The sequence below is a fragment of the Haemaphysalis longicornis genome, unplaced genomic scaffold (genome assembly GCF_048455015.1).
Source record: "Haemaphysalis longicornis isolate Haplotype H1 unplaced genomic scaffold, Haemaphysalis longicornis Haplotype H1 scaffold_10, whole genome shotgun sequence".
Lineage (NCBI taxonomy): Eukaryota > Metazoa > Arthropoda > Arachnida > Ixodida > Ixodidae > Haemaphysalis > Haemaphysalis longicornis.
Genome location: NW_027526204.1, coordinates 39,275,851 through 39,292,600, shown reverse-complemented (window position 1 = coordinate 39,292,600; position 16,750 = coordinate 39,275,851). Strand labels below are relative to the sequence as shown.

The following is a 16,750-nucleotide window of genomic DNA, read 5'->3' as shown; positions in this document are numbered from 1 at the left end:
ATTCTTGAACCACACGCTATACCAATTGTCAAATGTCTGTGGCGGCTTGTGTTGATAGAAGAATAGTTCACTGGAAGTTCGGGAACTTCAGCTAACTTGTATGCGTTGGGAACGGACACCAGAACCATTCGTTTCGGAAGCAGTGATCATATCGACTTACCGCAGCTGTATTAGTGCTTCGTAAACATATCTCGTTCTTTTTCACGCAACTTTGTTTTACCTAGGAGAACGGAGAGCCGGATGAAGAGCGAAAACTCGTTCTCCAAATCGGCTTAGTCCTAGAACAGAAACGCTAAAGGGATGCCCTAGCTTGATTAAGCTAAGGTCAATAAATGCCACTATAGGCTCACTTACAACGCAAACCATCGCCGGCCAGATTTCTGCAGGAACGCATTGATCAATTTGCGTGATCTGGTGTCAGCAACACGAATGGGCCCATACCCAGACAAAGCGTTCCTTGGATCAAGTTCTAGCAGTTAATGCCAAACGACTCTATAAAGTTTGCTTACTTGCACGCTATAAAGTATTAGCCGCCATCAAGCAATGGTAATTTTTACCCCCATCTCGACAAACAGATGTCGCTCTTGTTTATTGCATCAATAATAAAATCATGGAAGGATCGGACGCAGATTTTTTGCAACGAGCCCGGGTAAGATTTATTAGGTTCATTTGCGCATTTAGCCAACTACAACTAGACTTTGCCTGATGCCTTTCAACTGTTCGCTCCGAACTGAGCGTGCAATTTATTTAACCAGGCAATGGCCACTACATATCCGTGCATATATGGGTATGCACCCCGTGGAAGCTTGATTATACGCGATGAGCATCTGGAGCATGTGAGCAGAAGTATTGATGTCCAGCGTCCGATTCCTACACACTAATTAGTTAAGTGGTTGATGAAAATCGTTCACACGCTGAGACAATGCACTCGATTTGCGGGCCGTTAGACCGTTGCGTCCGTTTCGGGGCTATTTTCCCCTCAACTTTCTGGTGTATTTATGTTAGGGTATTTTTGTTTTCTGTGCTTGGGGGTGGTAGCTAGCGCCACTCGGACTACTTGGGGTGAAGGGGACCTTCTTTTTAAACCCCGGGCCATGACTCAAGTGTCTACGACATGTCGAGAGTGATCGACCAGCCTTGAACCCTCTAAAGCTCCCTATGGCACCAAGACTGCCAGAACAGAGGTCCTCGCTATGCATGTAGTGAATCAGAATCGGAAATTAGGGGCTCGTTGAAATAAGACAGAAATAAGGGTTGGCAGTCAAGAAAACCTCGGAAAGCGAAGGGGAGGATGTGGTAGGTCATTGAAACAGATAAAGAATTTGGAAAGAAAGAAAGAAAGTGGAGAAAAAATGCCCGCCGGGTGGGATCCGAACCCGTTCGGATTGCCTTATCCTATACGCCAACGCCGCTCATGGAGCACGCTCCGACCCGGCTGCCGACGACTGCTCCGTCTGATAACCACGACTTCGTCAGCCGTCGTTCGCTTTCCCCACGACGCCGCTCACTCTCTCCGATGCGCCGTCGTCCTACCAATGATGACCCGGAAAACTAGACGCCGCAGTTTCAGAGGCACAAACTGCGTCAACGTCGAAATGCCTGAGTCCACATTGTTCGCCGTGCAATGTAATCGAAGTGTGTGTTGATGGTGTTGCTACCCTGGCGCTTATTGACACTGGAGCTGCGGTGTCTGTTATTGACGCGATACTTTGCCGAATGCTACGAAAAGTGACGACACCTGTAGGTGGTGTTACTCTCCGAACCGCTAGTGCGCAACCGTTGGAGCCGCGGTCCGCATGCACTGCTCGGGTCACAATTCAAGGGGTTGTATATATAGTCGAGCTCATCGTTTTGTCAGCGTGCTCTCACAACATGATTCTCGGATGCGACTTTTTGTCGCGCCACCAGGCTATCATTGACTGTGATCGCGCTGAAGTTGAGCTGTTTACGGAGGTAGAAAACCCGCAGGACGAGACAACCGCCAAGTTGCGTGTCAAAGACGACACGGACATTCCTCCTGGCTCATCTGTGCTTGTGCCGTTGTCGTGCAACAGTATTTCTGACGCCACAGTCGTCTTCGCGCCATCCGGCCTTATTTGTGCTCGCAAAGGTTTGTCGCTGCCGTTCGCCGTCCCCGATATTGCAAATGGTGCCGGCACAATGCTTATTTCAAACCCGACGTCGTTCCCTACCACACTTTTCCGCGGCGAATGCCTTGGCGTTGTAGAAGAAGTGCACCCCGGTCTAGTTGTCAGTGTATTCGAGGAATCGACGCCCGTTGACATCACCGCACTTGGTCTTCATTCTCCACCCGATGACACCCTTTTGATAAGCGCCATTGACGACGACCTTCCTTCGGCCGAACGTGACGAGCTACTTACTCTTCTACACCGCTTCACTTCATCCTTCGACTGCTACGACACCGCTTTGGGCCGCACGTCGACTGTGTGTCATGAGATCGACACCGGCACGCACGCGCCGTTGCGACAGCGACCCTATCGCGTGTCCTCCACCGAACGGCGTGTCATTGATGAACATGTCGCGGACAGTCTGAAACGTAACGTCATTCGACCATCCGTGAGTCCTTCGGCTTCTCCTGTGGTTATCGTTAAAAAAAGAACAGCTGTAATCGATTCCGTATGGATTATCGCCGCCTGAACAAAATCACGCGCAAGGACGTTTACCCGCTGCCTCTTATAGACGACGCGCTCGCCTGCCTGTAGGCAGCCGAGTTTTCCTCGTCATTAGAGTTAAAATCTGGCTACTGGCAAGTGCCCATGGCCGACGCTGATCGTTCAAAGACGGCTTTCACGACGCCCGATGGCCTTTACAAGTTCAACGTCATGCCGTTCGAACTCTGTAATGCACCGGCCACATTCGAACGAATGATGGACAATGTACTGCGGGGCTTGAAATGGAAGACGTGTCTCTGCTATTTAGACGACATAGTCGTGTTTTCGCATGATTTTGCAACGCATCTCACACGCCTGAAACACGCCTGAAACATGCCTTGCCTCGGCTGGTCTTCAGGTAAACCTTAAGAAGTGCCGCTTCGCTGCTCGAAAACTCACCATTTTAGGACACGCTGTTTCGAAAGATGGTGTCCAACCGTACCTGGGAAAACTTCGTGCCGTGTCGGAGTTTCCGAAGCCAACCACGCTAAAGGACCTACGAAGCTTCATCGGCCTCTGTTCGTACTTCCGCTGCTTTGTACGAAACTTTGCCTCCGTCATTGCCCCTCTCACACAGCTTCTCGGCGGAAGTAGAGACATTGCCGAATAATCCCCCGAGTGTGAGAGCGCTTTCTTAAAGTTACCTCGGGTCCTTACGTCACCACCGATACTGCGGCACTTTGACCCGAATGCGCCCACTGAGATCCACACTGATGTCATTGGTGTTGGCTTAGGTGCCGTACTCTGTCAACAAAAGGACGGATTTGACGAATACGTGGTGAGTTACGCGAGCCGTACACTGAGGAAGGCCGTCGTCAACTACTCCGTAACAGAGAAAGAATGTTTGGCTATTGTATGGGCATTCAGCAAATTCTGTCCTTACCTGTACGGACACCCTTTCGACGTCGTAACGGATCACCATGCTATGTGTTGGTTATCGTCGCTGAAGGATCCCGCCGGCCGTCTTGGCCGCTGGGCACTCCGCCTTCAAGAGTACGATATCCGTGTTGTGTACCGATCCGGACGGAAGTATACCGACGCCGACGCTCTTTCTCGATCCGCCCTTGCGCCGGATATACATAGCTTGTTCGCAGCAGACCACAGCCTGACCTCTCTCGCCATGACGGACATGGTTGCTGAGCAGCGCAAAGACCCTTGGGTTTCTTCGATCCTCGAATATTTGTCGCACTCACGGGCAGCTCCTGTGCCTCGACCACTGCGTCATCAAGATGCCCACTGCACTATTCGGGACCAGCTCCCATATCGCCAGAAATACTTCCCCGAAGGTCGAAAATGGCTACTCGTGATTCCTCGCCACTTGCGCAAGGACATTTGTACTACGTTTCACACCGATGCACAAAGTGCTCACGCTGGAATCCTTAAAACCTACGAACGCCTCCGACTTCGCTACTACTAACGCGGGATGTATACCTTTGTCGCCAAGTTTGTTCGATCTTGCCCAGACTGCCTACGTCGGAAATCTCTAACGCAGCACGTCAGTGGCCCACTTCAGCCGCTGCCCTGCCCATCGCGGCCGTTCGACCGGGTAGGCATCGATTTCTACGGCACACTCCCACGCACAGCCACCGGCAACCGCTGGATCATCGTCGCCGTTGATCACTTAACGCGGTATGCCGAAACAGCTGTGCTACCGGACGCCTCGGCTCGGGACGTTGCGACTTTCCTTGTACGCCGTTTTGTTCTTCGGCACGGTGCTCCTAGCGAACTACTGAGCGACACAGGCCGCGTCTTTCTATCCGGGGTCGTGGAGGCCCTTCTAGCCGAGTGCCACGTCGTCCACCGAAAGAGCACGTCCCACCACCCCCAGACTAATGGCCTGACCGAGAGGTTTAACCGCACACTTGGCGATATGATCGCCATGAACGTCTCCTCGGACCACTCTAACTGGAACCCCGTTCTTCCTTGTGTGACGTATGCTTATAATACGGCCACGCCGGCGACCACAGGATTCTCGCCGTTCTTTTTACTCTATGGTCGTGAGCCCTCCTGCATGCTGGATACAGTCCTTCCGTACCGACCTGACGCCTCCGAGTATGCACCACTGCCTGACATCGCTCGACATGCCGAGGAATGTCGTCAGCTAGCCCGACGATTTACATCGGAAGAGCAGCAACGCCAAAAGGAGCGTCACGATGACTTCATTACAGCTCCAACATTTTCTAAAGGACCACTGGTCATGCTTTCAGTACCGCGCCCGGCTCCCGGTCTTTCGTCGAAATTTCGTTTTTAGTACCAAGTGCTTTACCGAGTACTGGAACAAACGTCACCTGTGAACTATGTTGTTGAACCTGTAACGTCCACCTCGGACCGCCGACGTAGTGGTCGCGAGACGGTTCACGTCCAGAGGCTGAAGCCATACTTTGACCCGCTCATCTTGTGTTCCCCGTAGGTCGCCAGGATGGCTCCCCTTTCCGCCGGGGGTATTGTACTAAGCATGTTGCGCCCATGAGAACTGTGATGAGCATCAGCAACAACGGGCAAAACCCACTACGTGGACATGCTGCGCCGGATGCCGCTTGAGGAAGAGGACGCGCTCGTTCAGTGTCAGCATCGCAAAAAGCTGGTCGTTTCGGCTCACCCCGTCTGCGTCGACGCCTAGTTCATGAATAAAGAAGTCCAGCCTTCTTCCAGAACGCCGATTATCTCCTTTACAATATATATAAATAAATCTAGAGAAAGAGAAAATTCACAAAGCGAGCAGAAATAGTATAAGTAAAGAGTGGGATACACAGAAAGAACAATAACAAAGAAGGTTAAATTCACGTAGCGGCAATGGGACTTGCCTTCATCAGAGTCCAGTAAAATCATGTAACTTTACCCTGATGAAGGCAAGTCCCATTGCCGCTACGTGATCTTTGTTATTGTTCTTGCTGTGTATCGGACTCTTACTTATACTTTCAGTCAAGAAAACCTCGGAGGAAAGCAAAGGGGGGGGGGGGGAGAGGAAAGCTGGTCAACTGCTCTCGACATGTCGTAGACACTCGAGTTACGGACCGGGGGTTAAAAAGCAGGTCCCCTGGTCCCCTTCACCCCGAGTAGTCCGAGTGGCGCTGGCTACCACCCACAAGCGCAGGAAACAAAAAATAGATTAACATAAATACTCCAGGAAGTGCTGGAGAAAATAGCCCCGCCGGTAGCGTAGTGTTCATCGCACTAGACGCGTATTCTGGAGGTCGTGGGTTCGGATACTAACCAGCGGGCATTTTTTACCACTTTCTTTTTGTCTTTGCAAATTCTTTATCTGTTTTTATTACCTATCACAACGAGCCCCTAATTTCCCATTCTGATTCGCTACACACACACACACACACACAAATATATATATATATATATCAAGATTGCAGTCGCCATTGCCAGTGCTATTCGGGTTTTTTTTTTCCGAAATATTTAATAGGGCCGAATGACTTGTGTTTGTCATGTTTCTTTGATACAGTGATAAAGAAACGAAAATATAAGTCGAGAAAAAATCCGCCGTTTTTTCCGGAAGCGGGAGTCGAACCCACATCTCCGCATAACCGGTGCGGCGCACTGACCATTAGGCTTTCCCGCAGCGGCTCCTCTCTCGACTTTACTGGTTTTTTCGTCGCTGGCTCAAGCATTCAGAAGGTCGAAATTTGAACATTTTTAGTGCAGCTCAGGTTCTGGCGAACTCAGGTTCTGGCGACCACTAATAACGTTCTGGCGAACTCAGATTCGCCAGAACGTTATTAGTGGTCGCCACTCCGCGCTTGGGCGCTGCCGCCAGCAGTGAGTGACCGGTTAGGGGTGAAACCACCTCAAAGCTTAGCGCCTTACGCGGAACGGGTGGACGACCGCTGGGTTCGGCATGACGGACAATGCTAAGCTTTATCGGGGTAAGGGGAGTTCCCCATGCGCGTCGTTGGTGTCGCTGCGTTTCCGAGCTGGGCACGTGCACTCCCCCTGCGTACGCGACGGCGACAATGTGAGCCCTCATTCACGCAGCCATTTTTGACACCGTCACGTCCCCGTCACGTCACTGTTTTCCGTCATGGGCGACGGTTTCTCGGGGAATGTCTTGCCGAAAACGGTGCGATGGTGACGGGAAGCCGAGCTCTTCGTTTTCGTTCCATCAATACGACGGGGCCACGCCCCGTGCCAAACCAGCCAATCAGAAAACAAATTTTTACGGTTAAATTTAGCGAAAAGTGAGCACACGTAAAAATATAAGCCTTTTTGTTTACTTTTCAGATTAAGCACGCTCATTTCAAGGCTAAACTGATCACTAGGCAGACGACCTGCACACTGACGGAGAGCTCTAGTACGAACGATAATACGTTTACGTCTCCGTCGCGGTTTCTTGGCGTGGCAGTGCTCTGACGGAGAAGGCGACGGCTGTGTGAATGAGAGCTAACCCCAACACCTGTATTCAGCTACAGCTACATGTCGAAGCCACTCCAGTTAATGAAACATATGACCATAAAATGGCAAACTTTATTATCGCTGATACCGCAGGCGTGCAAAGAATTGCCTGCAGATGCCGACTCTGCGAACCTAAGGGCCAAACAGCGGGAAAAAACAACATAAAAAGCACAAGACACCCCGGGCCACAAACACCTGTGTAGACGATGTTGAACATGGTCATTTTGGTTAAGCGAGCCCATGGCAGTAACTGTTTTGTTAGGAAGTTGAATCAGTACTAAACTAACATCTTAGACAGCTGACAATTCTGAAACATCTAAACAACGTACCGAGTTATTCACTTGTTCAGGCCACACTAAGGCGCCTGGGAAGGCAAAAACCTTAATCGAGCCATGCAGGCAAAACACAAGTTTGACTCATTAGATACATTGCCTCGATAGAATCTTACCAAAACTCTTTTGAACGCACACTTCCCTCAAATGAGCCATATAAATTTGAAAAGAAGAGATTGGCCGTGCGACCCACTAGCTCATTTCCCGAAACAGAACCTATGATGTCTTATGTCCAGCTGTGCGAATTGCTGAGGCCTGTAAAAGCAAACGTAAATTAGGCAGGGCTCATAAGCTTGCGAAAGGAGCAATTTGCGCCTAAATGCAAGTAATATTCCTTTTAGGACAGTGAGAATGGTGGGGTAAGCAATCAAAGGTATGAAAATACACGCAAACATACAAGTACCGATACGCGATGCTGTTGGTACTGGGAGCACTTTGCTTTTTTTAGCTGCGCAGCAGCCCACCGCTTGGAAGTTGTCTTACACGACACTGGCCGAATGGCATAAGCGATGTTGTCTTACGTGACCGTGTTTGTCGAGACGCATGTTTCACGAAACGATTACTTTCTACCGTAACAAAAACAAGCCAGGACCAAATACGGTCAGACACAAAGCAATGGCGGACAACGGCCCGCGTCTGACTATGGTATCGCAATCTGGGGGGACTGACGGTAGCCGAGGCTGCAGACCCTAATGACAAACTTGAAGTTCGTTTTTATACCCGCCCTTATGGCTTAATGGAAGACGTCACGAAAACACACGATTACGCGGGACAATCAAAATTTTAACCTAGATTGATTTAATTCTAAGTGAATACTGCATCGTTTGCTGCCGGACAAGCGCTACGGGCACTATAAAACACGAAATCTTTCGAATAAAAACAAACTTGTATTGTTTCTATGGCCCGTTTAAGTGTCCCATTCTGTACAAAAGCGTCGTTGTTGTAATTGCCCGCTCAAGAAAACGGTCACCGCTGTAAAGGGACAATGAAAAAAACTCCCACCTCCCCTCGCGGGAACCCCGGTGTAGATACGACGCATAGGCGGAGCGGCGAAGAGACCGCGTTTTATAGCGCGCATAACGTTGAGGGGACTGCGTAATCCGGTCCCAGTCGATGACGACGTTGGCGTACTTGTAAAGCGGCGTGGACTCTAGGTGTTTGAGCCAAGCGTGGATGTTGCTTCGCCGGAGAACGGCACACCCGTTATATGCGCAGAGCGCCCGAAGGAGAGGAAACCGCGGAAGAGAGAGTTCTGCCCATGCGCCGGCCCCAGCTCGTCTGCCGCGGCTATGACGCAACGTGCCGCTGCTATGACGCAACATAATCCAACACAATCCACTTTAATCCAATCCAATCCAAATCGAATCCAATCCAAGCCAAGCCAATCCAATCCAAGCCAGGCCAAGCCAATCCAATCGAATCCAATCCAATCGACCCAATCAAATGCCCCTCGGAGAGAGTGTTCGCTATCGTAGAGGATAGGGGGTGAGCGGCGGAGAGCGCAGCTGGCGCGGCGAGGAGAATGGGGGAGGGGTGGACAACGCCGACGCCGACGGCGGCGACGACGACAACGACGACGACGCCGGAGGGACAATGCGAGTGAATGAGATACTCTGCATTTAAAAATTCGGCAACCTTAGTAATTCAGTTGTGAAGACTGAGGAAGAAGCGGAGCTTGTCGCCGTATTACTCAACTAGGAGAACACCGGCACGTCAGAACCTACGTCATGACATGAAGCAGCCAATTCACGAATCGCTCATCCCCACCCGAACATCTGCACCGTGAACCGTACGCGCCGCACCTGCTTGTCGGCTTCTTGCCTCCTCACCACTTCCCCTCACACTTCTCAAAGTTAAGCTGTAACGGGCCGCAACGCCAGCACGGCTTAGGCAGGCTTGTTTTTGTTGATTCTCACGGCGTCGCTATTCGTAAAATCCTCGTGAGTGCCTGCAACGCGGTTGGCCATTTCGGAGTAACGCGGGGCCCACTCGTAGCAGTGGGCCTAGAAAAACCAACGACTGGCTGTCGAAGCGTACAGAGCCTCTTAATACTCAATGTCTAATTGAACGTGTTTTTACTTCTCCGGTCTGCTCCTTTTCTATTAGACGGGAATCGCAGCCAACAGAGTAATTACTCTATGCACAGCTGAAGAAGCTGTCGAAGAGAAATGGCCAACGGGCAATTCTTGCGCTGAAAAAGGTAGGTGTGTCTCGTCGCATATTTGGTCGTAGCTTATGCTGTAGCCGAACAGTTATCAATAACTGTGTTTCGGCAACATTTGTAGAGAAGTGAGAAAGCACGCGACAAATTTTTTGTGTCTGTTAGGTTATAAGCCCTGTAGCCTTCAATATTCTTTGCAAAGTAATCACTGGAATCGACTATTTTGTGTTTTTTTCTTCTAAAGTCACATCTCAGTAAGGTTCGCGTGTCGCGTTCACTCCTGAGTACTCCTGGCGGGCAAATAAAAGAGGGCGAAATGAGGACCTTTCCCAGAAATCGTGTAGACTCACGGGAGTTTCGAACGTATATATAAACAAACGCGGTGATTTGAAGACGATAACTACAAGATTAAAATTTTTGACAGCAGTTTTTAATGATAGTTTGGATCGCCCATAGCTTTGCACCATTATTGGCTTTATATTTAGAAATGGCAATCGGTCTTTTCCCCACATCGAGCACGCTCTTGTCAAAGTGGAAGCCAATTACACTGCAACCAGCTAATAAGGAGGGTCCTTGCACTCTCGGTTTAAACAGCTTATCCTGCGTTTTATGGCTATAGAGTAAGACATTGGATTACCTAAAATACATAGTGATCTTATAAATCAACACCGTTCAATGCCGCCATTGTAACCGATCTCTATCGTTGCTCAGGTGAGGTGTTCCTGCAAGACTGCACCTTTACAAGGTGTGGTGAAGACAGCTCTCCGGCTCTCAGAGGAATCAATCTGAGCGTGCCTCCAGGCTCTCTCGTCGCCATCGTTGGGTTTGTGGGAAGCGGCAAGTCTACACTACTGGCCGCCATCTTGGGAGACCTGTATCGTACTGGCGGCACCGTCCGCATACGTGTGAGTTCAGCATACGCTGAGGCTAAACTCATCCATACATTTTACACTGGATCATTCCCGCTGTAGTCTAAGAACAAAATCACAGGTATTTAACAAAATTCCTATGAGAGCAATGAATTGCACACAGCTTTATTTTTTAGCATGTAGTACATATTACATTCCAATATGCTCGACATCGTTAGTAACGTCCAAGCTACGTCTTGGTTATTTTCTCTGATAAGTGTTACCCAGTCTGTGGCCAATTGAACCTGCATTTATTTATGCTTTCTTTCTTTACGCTTCCAGCTGGTAGCATTTACCGTTTTGTCAATTTACAATAGGAATTTCTCAGTTTTGGTATCGCTGCACTGGGTGTGCACTGGGTGTATCGCTGCATCAGACGTGCACTGGGTTTGCACGTCTGACACGTTCATACCAGAAAGGCAAAAATCCGGGTGTAGATGAATCGGCGAGCTCTCCGACTGCCATTATAGAAACCCGCGGTCAATCGTTGCCACTTCGGGCCACCTTTAAATGCGAGTCCTTTCAATGAACCCGGAGGGCACTTTTCTTGTTGCTATGAGTGAAGTCCGAACTATCCGACAACGTTCCAAAAAGAGTGCGAGAGAAGGAAGCGCTCAACTGTTGTTAGGAACCGGTTTTAGGCGTGGATTGTGCTACAGGTAGCCGCCAGGGGCGCAACGCCGGCTACTGGTGCATGTATTCTTGAATGCACCAGAAAAATGGTACGAAAGTTTTTAAACGCCCTTTCATGTGGCTTCATGCAGTACATACGGAAAACAGCAGATTTTTAAGTAAACTTAATTTTCTTGCTAAGCCTAAAACAACCACACAATTAAATGCAACCACCATAACTGGCGTCATTGGAGCTGGAGTGCTTTGGGAAAAATTAAAGACAAGAAAACTGCCGTGGTACGGGCACGTAAGATGGAGCTTAGCATGTGTAGTTAGAGCCTGATTGACTGATTCGTCCAGGTGCACAGAAAGCCAGGCTTTTTATAATCTCACTTTTGGCTGCACTGTGAGGTTTATCCCGTGTAATTGAACATGTAAATATTTACTGATAACCTAAAGCTCCATATTACATGTAAACGTCACCCGAAGACACAAAACCCTGCGGCTGTTCGCTGTCATTGCACAAACTAACCCAATGGCGTCGCCGTAAGATCGACGCCATACGAAGCGTCGGATCTCCGCAATCGCTGCCCCAAGCGCCTTCCCCGACTAAAAGAAGCGTGCGACCTGGCTGTGCACCGCTTTTTCCGCCGCCACCAAGACCTTGCAGCCGCGTGTTCTCCCGGCTATATGGCATACATTCCCTTCTTTACAAATTGGCCTTCGTTATGGCTGCATGCAAGAAGGTTCATATCCACAGCGTGCATTGTTTATTCACCAGCAGATACAATGTGAATGTTTGTGCTACGCCACCGCGAACCGGCGGAGACAACGTTGTCCAGAGTACTCGAAGGCGGCTTTTCTGTCCTGAATTTCTATCGTAACGATCGTGATCATAACAAACTGACTCTCAACCCGAACGGTTATGACATGATTACGGTGTCAAAGACTTGATAAAAATTTATTGGTAACCATCGAAAAGCAACCAATCAATTGAACAATACACTGGAAAAGAGAACGTACACAAACAGGACACCGCTGAAGATGGAAGGTGCTTGACCTTTTGGACTAGGGGTAGTGACGTCCACCCTACGTTTGGAAGCCGAAGGTACAAGAGTTCGAAGACAGAAACTATAAAGGAATGGTAAGTTGTGGGGTTCTAGCTCAGCTTCGGATAATACCAGTTTTAGCAAGTAGGATCACTAAGTGGTGCCAGCATATGCATCGCAATGAGCAAACAGCGCTGTGTAAGCGTCATTTTTTGTCTTAGTATGTAGTACTATGGGAAAAATGATAATAAAAAAATGTCCAGAATTGAACGAAACCTGATAGGCAGCATGACGCTTTTCTATCCAGCAATATATTTCATGTGTCGGTAGCAATCACAGCGTTGTTATATCGTGTTGGTGACAGCCTGCTGTGTAGACCGCATACTGTTATGTTGCGAACCAGGTAGTCGTAGGTTAAATTTACGCTTTTACGCTTAACCTAATGCTGCATAACGCTCGACTTGAGAGATTTTTCATTCACAAAATTGGGAAGACGCGGGTCTGTAAAACTTCGGCCAGACTAAAAAACAATTTGCAAATACAATTTTTCGATGGGCTGCATATTGGCGCATTTCGATTGCTGCACAATTATGACGTGACTATGTTCAAACCTGGAGCCGCCCAGATGCGGCAACAAAGTTGGCTACCTCCACCGCTTATATTTTCTGATCTTTTTAGCTCTTTGTGATATTGCCATCTTATTTGGACATAGGTAACTTCTTTGAATACAATCATCAGTAATAAACTGTTGGCCTCAATTCAGGCTTTTTGTTAGGCCGTTGGCTTGTAAGGATGAATAACCATACTGCCGTTAGGGCCAAGGTTTACACGTGGAGGGTTCCGCTTTTCCCAGTTGATGCAGTGTCAGCCTGAGCACAGCTGGTACAGAGTTAAGGTCATTTCTGTTCGCTCGAACCTGCTTTTGCCGTTATTATCAGTTGAAGAAAGACCATATCACGGCCTTTTTTTATTGTTTTGTCTTCCTTATGCTTGAAATATATGGTTGCAATGTATATACTTAGGACCACACATTATGATAAATTTGCGGCACTTCCAGGGTACTATTGGTTACGTGCCACAAGTAGCGGCAGTGTTCAACACCACTCTGCGTGACAACATTCTTTTTGGTAAGGAATACGACCCCGGACTTTACCGACAAGTCCTTGATGCTTGCGACCTGATCAAAGACATCGCCACGTTGCCCGCCGGGGACATGACGGAGATTGGAGAGAGGGTGAGCGAGTTTTTATTTTCCCCTAACAACGCAGAAAGGGCACTACCGAGATGTCTTAATGGGTAACTGGGAAATAATTTTCCTAAACAATGTTATTCGTCGGTCACACAGGTTTTAACGTCTCGGAGAAACTATTATTCTGCATGGTGTTGAGACTGTCATGTACTGCCAGGCAGGAGCAGTAACGGATGCAAGAGGCCCGTTACATCTTCAATTCTTCATTTTCGCCTAAAATGTATACCACGAAAATTATACCCCCAAATGTCCTGATAATATTATAAAACTTGCTACTTTGTGCCACACTGATTTGCCCCGCAACACTGATAATATTGGCCGAGAGGCAGCCGATGCCTCAGTGAAGGCCTATAAAAAAGATCTACCACTCTCTCAAAATTCCTCCGGTTGCTGGCTTAGGACGTATATTTTTCAAATAGATTGGGGAGTTGATGCACCGGAGCTAAAAAGCGGCTATAACTCATGCCCTAATGAGGAGCTGCGGAATAATTTCGACCGCCTGGTGATCTTTAACGTGCGCGGACATCTCTGCACACCAGCTCTGTCGCTTTTCGCCTCCATCAGAGAAGCAGCAACCACGCCCGGCATCGAATCCGCGTTCTTGGGCAGAGACGTACAACACCTTAGCCACTCAGCCACCACGGCGTGTATACAGGGTGTTTAATAACTGGTTTGGTCAATTTCACTTATGTGATCAGCTGTGGCCATTATGTGCCCGGAGCAAGCACGCCAATGTTCCTTTCTTTCGAGGTTGCACTTCTTGATAGTGTCACATTATTATTAATGTTATTATTATCCGAAAGTGTTTCTCCAAATGCCTTGATTTGGTATTCTATACGAAAACACGGATAATCATTTTCAAAACGTAGAGCATGCTTTTGTTGCGGTTGTATCTTGGTAAGCTGACGTTTTTCGTTACTTTCTGCAACATCTGACTAGGCGGACGCTATATTAACGGTTATAAGGGCATTCTGCAACAAACGTGAAACTCTGCAACTGAACCTGAGATATCTCAGATGAGATTACAAGGCAGCAACTTCGGAGAAGCTGAGAAATTGCAGCGAAAGATGCGCGGGAAAAGATAATGTTATGATGACCACAGAAATGCCTAAAGCCACTACGACAATTATCAGGCCCACGGAAAAGTTTCTGGCACGAGAACAGAGGTATTCGACGCAGCACACACCCAAATTCCCTATCAGAATCCCGCTGCTCTTCATTAGTCCTCAGTGAGCGCATCCGGCGTACACCAAAACTGGTACCATTCGGTAGTAGGCCATAGCGTAAGCGCATGGTGATGCCAGCCTACGAACCTTGCGAATGTACATTTATGAATATTTCACCCTACTTAGTTCTCGGGCTACCTGCCCAGATATTGCGAAACGAAGGCCCAAAAACCAACTTATGAAAATATTTTACTATCACTGGCTAAAAAGCTGCTGGAGCATCTGCTCACCCGGATTCGGAACTGGTAGCGGGCACTTTCTAAAAATAATTTTTTTGTCCGCCTGACCACGTGCGTGAATACGCGTGCTCGGTTCCTGGCCAATCGCCCGCGAGGGTATGAGGCATAATGCGAGGAACAAAAACCGCAACAATGCGAAAATGCTCTTCTCGCTACGACTCCGGTCTATTAGAATGGCAGCAAGCATGACGGCGATAGAGAGTAGTGGGAGTGAAAGACATCTACTACGGCCAAAATCATGGGCTGAGCTCCTGTGCCTTCCGGGTGACCAGTCGGTGCTTTACTTCTTAGCGCAAAGTTACTCAAACCATAAACTGGACAAGAAATTGCAGCAATACGATACGGTCTCGATAGATGGTACGCCTGACACTTGACAAGCAATGAGATGGTCCAGCAATGGTGAAAGAGCACTTTGAGTGAGAGAGCTCAGACCAATTGAAATAAAAAACAGGTAGAAGGAGCTTATCTGAGAATTCACTTGTGTGATGGCGACGTCGTGCTTGCATCAACGTCACTGATGAAGGAGAGTGTGTGAAAGGCGTGTATTCAAACAGAGCTATAGGTACACGGCATCAACCGCAGGATTCCCGAGCTACCTGGGCCAGGTACTGTGGTTATCGTTCAAAATATTCGCCGATGGGCCTTGAAGTCAACTTATTCGCCTCAATCACTGACTACTGCTAATGGTGTCAAATCAAGAAAATGGTGGATGGATGTTTGCATGCTGGAGACTCCACTTTTACCTTCATTTGATGCGTGGCGTATAACGATAGATAATTTATGTGTATAAGAGCAGCTTGTCAGTCAGAAATGGTTGCGTAATGAGGAAAGGAAGGAAACACAAGCCAAGAACTTCAGGTACTATGAATTCTGAGCAGCTTGCTTTGAGCGATAGATGGTACAACTAAAACTCAAGGTTTTCCTGTATAAAATTGAAGAGCACAACGGAACTGTCTTTCGGGGTGAAACATTTCCTCGTGCCGCAGGGCCACAACTTGAGCGGAGGTCAGAAGCAGCGCGTCTCCCTCGCAAGGGCAGCGTACCACGAATGCAGTATATACGTCCTCGATGACCCTCTAAGTGCCCTAGACCCCACGGTTGGCTCCAGAATCTACAGACGGCTCATAGGGAACAACGGGCTGCTGAAAAACAAGGTCAGTAACTGCACCCAAATCTATATTTTAAAGAGTGTCCTCAAAACTGCAACTTTGTTGTTGCAGTTGACTATATTTCATTTCTATAAATTACTAATTATCCAGCGAAAGAACAACATTATGGAATGCGGTTATAAATACAAACGTAAGACGTTCTTAATGCGCATACATACATACATATATATATATATATATATATATATATATATATATATATATATATATATATATATATATATATACATATATATATATATATATATATAGGAAATGAGGGGCTCGTTGAAAATACCACAGAAATAAGGGTTGGCAGTCGAGAAAACCTCGGAAAGCAAAGGGGAGGATGTGGTAGATCATTGAAACAGATTAAGAATTTGGAAAGAAAGAAAGAAAGTGAAGAAAAAATGCCCGCCAGGTGAGATCCGAACCCACGACCTCCAGAAGGTCGTGGGTTGGAGGTCTGGAGGTCGTGGGTTCGGATCCCACCTGGCGGGCACTTTTTCTTCACTTTCTTTCTTTCTTTCCAAATTCTTAATCTGTTTCAATGATCTACCACATCCTCCCCTTTGCTTTCCGAGGTTTTCTCGACTGCCAACCCTTATTTCTGTGTTATATATCTATATATATATATATATATATATATATATATATATATATATATATATATATATATATATATATATATATATGTGTGTGTGTGTGTGTGTGTGTGTGTGTGTGTGTGTGCTTCCAAAAGTTACAGGGAGC

The 16,750-nt window shown here is 47.9% G+C and overlaps 1 protein-coding gene across 1 annotated transcript in view; it reads left to right on the top strand.

Annotated features, from left to right (window-relative positions):
* The window catches only part of LOC144159793 (ATP-binding cassette sub-family C member 2-like), a 148,667-nt gene that overhangs the window by 53,760 nt on the left and 78,157 nt on the right, over positions 1-16,750 (top strand). Inside the window, exons 13-16 of the mRNA XM_077691477.1 lie at positions 9,512-9,605; positions 10,278-10,471; positions 13,193-13,369; positions 15,836-16,003. Coding sequence (XP_077547603.1) covers positions 9,512-9,605; positions 10,278-10,471; positions 13,193-13,369; positions 15,836-16,003 — 633 coding nt within the window. The remainder of the gene's footprint in view (positions 1-9,511; positions 9,606-10,277; positions 10,472-13,192; positions 13,370-15,835; positions 16,004-16,750) is intronic.